This window comes from Myotis davidii, unplaced genomic scaffold (assembly GCF_000327345.1).
Source record: "Myotis davidii unplaced genomic scaffold, ASM32734v1 scaffold2150, whole genome shotgun sequence".
NCBI classification, from domain to species: domain Eukaryota; kingdom Metazoa; phylum Chordata; class Mammalia; order Chiroptera; family Vespertilionidae; genus Myotis; species Myotis davidii.
In genome coordinates, this window is record NW_006281742.1 from 45,852 (window position 1) to 50,326 (window position 4,475).

General features: G+C 39.5%; 1 protein-coding gene across 1 annotated transcript in view; it reads left to right on the forward strand.

Annotated features, from left to right (window-relative positions):
- Positions 1–4,475, forward strand: part of LOC102756994 (3-oxo-5-beta-steroid 4-dehydrogenase-like) — a 47,423-nt gene that overhangs the window by 41,840 nt on the left and 1,108 nt on the right. Inside the window, exon 8 of the mRNA XM_006752577.1 lies at positions 298–380. Within this exon, the coding sequence (XP_006752640.1) occupies positions 298–380 (83 nt within the window). The remainder of the gene's footprint in view (positions 1–297; positions 381–4,475) is intronic.

Genomic DNA, 4,475 nt, shown 5'->3' on the forward strand with positions numbered 1-4,475 from the left:
ATCTTATCCAGAAATAATAAGAATTCTTCAGATGTCCTGAACATACACTGTTTCACAGCATTTAAAATTTCTTGTAAGATGTCCCTAGCAGAATTATCTTAAGACACAGAAGCAGAAAAGAATTCCTGCTCCACTTCCATTAGGTGGAACCCCAGCACTAGACCAACTCCTCTTAGACATTTTCAGAGATGTTCATAAATCTTAGAAGGTTTCCAATTGCTGGTACCACTCTATAATCCCAAGCTTGACCCATTTTCTATCTTTATAAACGTCTGTCTTTTATTTCTGTTATTTCAGATCTTTGACTTTTCTCTCACTACAGAAGAAATGAAGACCATCGAAACCTTGAATAGAGATGTCCGCTTAGCAGGTCAGCTCAGGTGAGTTCTGGGTGATCCTTAATCAGGTACCACCCAGTGGTGTTAGTTTGAAAAGCATCACCAAGTGGGCTCTTATGAACCTGGACCTATGTCCACAGAAAGCACAAGGCTAAAGGCCACTGGGCAGCATATTCTGAATACTAAATTGGTCTGGGTAAATTACATTCATTTTAGGAACTCCCTGTAAATCTACATTTTTATTTAAAAGGAGATTTCTGGCATTGATATCACATCCTATGACAGGTTAAGGCATGGCAGGCTAAAGACCTTAAGAAGAATTTAGTCATAGTGCATAAATAATACAATTCAAATTAATACACTCACACCACAATTATTCAAACACCATATGTATTTCTTCCTAAAAATCAAAGTGATGCACAAATCAATAAAAAATACTTCCTGAGACAGATATGGGAGTGTAGTTGAAAGAGCATCAAGTTGAGAGCCAAGAAACTAGTTTTATTTTATTTATTGTTGACACTATTACAGATGTACTCATTCCCCCCTTTACCCACCTCCACCCAGCTCAGACCGCACCCCCTCCTCTCTCTGGCCATCACCATACTGTTGTCTGTTTCCATGCGCTATGTATTTATGTTCTTTGACTAATCAAGAAATTAGTTTTAGATGAATGCTCACCTATAAGATTTGAAACTTCTAGTCGCCTGTTCCCCGAGGGATTGGGCCTAATCTGGCAATCAGCCATCCCCCTGGCAGCCCAACAGCCCTCGGGGGATGTCCACTTGCCAGCAGGGAGCAGGCCTAAACTGCTGTCAGACATCGTTAGTGCTGCTGAGGAGGCAGGAGAGGCTCCCACCACCACCACTGTACTGGCAGCCATCAGCCTGGATTGTGGCTGAGCAGAGCTCTTCCCATGTGAGAGTGTCCTGACCACCAGAGGGCAGCTCCTGCACTGAGCGTCTGCCCCCTGGTGGTCAGTGTGTGTCACAGTGACCAGTCATGCCCAGTCTTTCTGCTTTTAGGGTCAATTTGCATATTACCCTTTTACTATATAGGATAGAGGCCTGGTGCCCGGGTGGGGGGCAGCTGTTTTAACCTGAAGATTGTCCCGAATCAGGGTAGGGGTCCCGCTTAAGTGCCTGGCCAGCCTGGGTGAGGGGGTAATGGCTGTTTGCAGCTGGTCACACCCCCTTCAGGGTGGGGGTCCCTACTGGTGTGCCTGGCCAGCCTAGATGAGGGGCTGATGGCTGTTTTCAGGGTGGCCACACCACCTTTAGGGTGGGGGTCCCAATGGGGTGGCTGGCCAGTCTGGCTGAGGGGCTGAGGGTTTTTAGGCTGACGAAGCCCGCAGACAACTGAAGCTCCCAGCCTCTCCTTTTTTTCTTTTTTTTTATTCTGGAATTTATTTACCTTCTATAATTGAAACTTTGTTGCTGTCCCATCTCCGAGGCCACAGCCTGCTGAAAGCAGGTATCTGGGTTTGTTTAGCTTGTATGATTACAACTTTGTTGCTTTTGGAGCGCAGAGCCCAGCCACGGCAGGCGGGGAACCTTGGCTTCCTCCATCACTGGAGCAAGCAAACCTTCTTTTCGCTTCAGCTGCATGGCTGCCAGCTGCCATCTTTGTTGGCATTTAATTTGCATATCTCGCTGACTAGCCAATGGGAAGCATAGCAGAGGTATGGTTAATTTCAATCTTTGTCTATTGTTAGATAGGATATTATCGGTCCTTGAAAATAAAAAGTGAATATACACACATGGTATGTATTTATATACACACAATTTTTTCTTCTTAATCATTCTTTATTAATATGTCCAGTTCTTCAGATCACCTGAATAGTCATCTTCTCTTTAAGTGAGCAATCTAAATGCTCATAAAAATAATTCAGATACTTTGGATACTTTGGACCCCAAGTTTTTCAAGAGTCAAAAACTACTGTGACTGCCTTAATATCAAATTTCTGAATCCATTTCTGAATGAATAAAATAGCAGGGGCCTGTGAATTTTCCAGGGGAAAATATTTTGACATCTAACCGCAAGAATGAAAGAATAAACAAACTCAGAATTAAAAAAACATGTAGGTTAATTAATACCTTTGAAAAATAAATGGTTTCTATTGAATAAATATTAAATTAGGAAGAGATACTAGGATGTAGTCAGTCCACCAATGTACTGATTATTTTTATAGACAATTAGTTAGTAATATTACTTATTTTGACATTTGAAATGTTTAATACCTAATTCTAGAAACACTGAAAAAATAACTCATCATACCAGGAATAGAAATATCACAAGGAGAAACAAATATTAGGCCCCGTGGGTTGAAAAAATATATTATTTAGGCATGTTGGGCCCTGAGTCTTTTTTGTTTTTCATCCAGTTTATTCCTGACTGGATTTCACAGCCTTTTTCTGTTTTAATTTAATTTGTATTTTATTTTAATTTTTTAATTAAATCTTTCTTATTGAAAGTATTACATATGTCCCTTTTCTCCCCCATTAATCACTTCTAGCCTGCCCTGGCCCCTCCCCCAGGCCTTCACGACCCTATAGTCTGTGTCCATGTTTATTTTAATTGAAAGCTCATAGTACTTGTATGAGTACTATGCTATTGCTATTTAAGAGACAGGTTCAGCATCATCACTGTCATCATTATAGCAGAAACTTCCTTTGCTGGTCATCACCTTCTAGATCTCAAACTATCAACTCTCAGGAGGTCTAGTGAGAAGGGCGAGGAAGCACTGTACAGAGAGGAGGGTGACCTTGACTGGTGACAGAGCTGTGAAGGGAAGTGCCCAGGGTGGCAGGTTGTCTGGTCATCCTGAATATCCATTCCATGATGAATACTGACTTCAGAGAGCTCCTGCACTTATTTTTCCCTGCATGTGTACCATGACCTTTGGCTGGGTGATTCCCCAACACGTGGAAGTGAAAAGGGTTTTACTATCGTCAGATGAAGTGGCAATGGGCTTAACTTCTGTATAAGAGAAGTGACTCTGACTTAGCTAAGTTGAAGAAAAAAATGTTTAAATCTATTGAAATAATAGTTTGGATTAAATAATTAAATTGTCAGCAAAGCCATAATGATTTGGTGGTTGTGGGTTTCCATCACTTTTTATTCATTTTACCCAGCTTTAGGGATGGATAACTGCTAGTTTTCTCTTGCACACTTTAAAGGGAACGAGCTTCAACATAATTGGTGATCACATTTACTGCCTATCACTCCTGCTCCCATCTATCATACAACTGCATTATGCAAAATGGCTTGAGACTATCAACATACACAAATAAAACCCTGTATTGTAAGACAGTCCGAAGATAACTATTTTAAAAGAAGGCTTTTAATAACATACTGAAAAAAGCTTTATAAAATTTTTAAAGTATTACTGGGATAATTGTGTCAATTTCAATGACACAAGTTCCAAAGATCACTGGTAATTTTACTCTAAGGTTTTCAAAGTGAATAAGAAGATTATTAGAATTCTACAAGAGAAATACATCTATTTTCAATTAAACTAAATATTTTATTCATTTATATTGGGTCACTTTCACAGAGCAAGAGAGGTCTTTAAAAAGTATTTGTCCACAAAATTCTTTTAAAAAAATTAAAATTATTTGTCCAAACCGATTGCTTATAATCTTCAATGACCTGAAAATATACACTTCTGAGAAATTATCACTTTAAAAACATTTGATCTGTACTCATTATTTCCACTGATTCTAATATTAATATTTATAATGCTGTGCTCTGGAAAATGTATTGTTCACAAATATTAATAAACTATGGTGACTTACTCAACCACATGGATCTCCATTTTGTTGTGGGGGTAGTAGGCTGGTCATCTGAATTCAATTCAACTAAAATAACCTTGATCAAGTTCCTATTACACATTTAGCATTGAGAAGAGAGGGAAGACAAAGGAGAATAGAAACGAAAATGAAAGAACAGAAACTTGAGTCCTGATCTCAGTTGTCAAATTACTTCAAAGTATTTTGAGAGGGCTGGGGTGGAGGAAGGACCATACCTATCAAACCATTTTTTAAAATTGATTTTTAGAGTAAGAGGAAGAAAGGGGGGGAGAGAGAGAGAGAGAGAGAGAGAGAGAGAGAGAGAGGGAGAGAGAGAGAGAGAGAG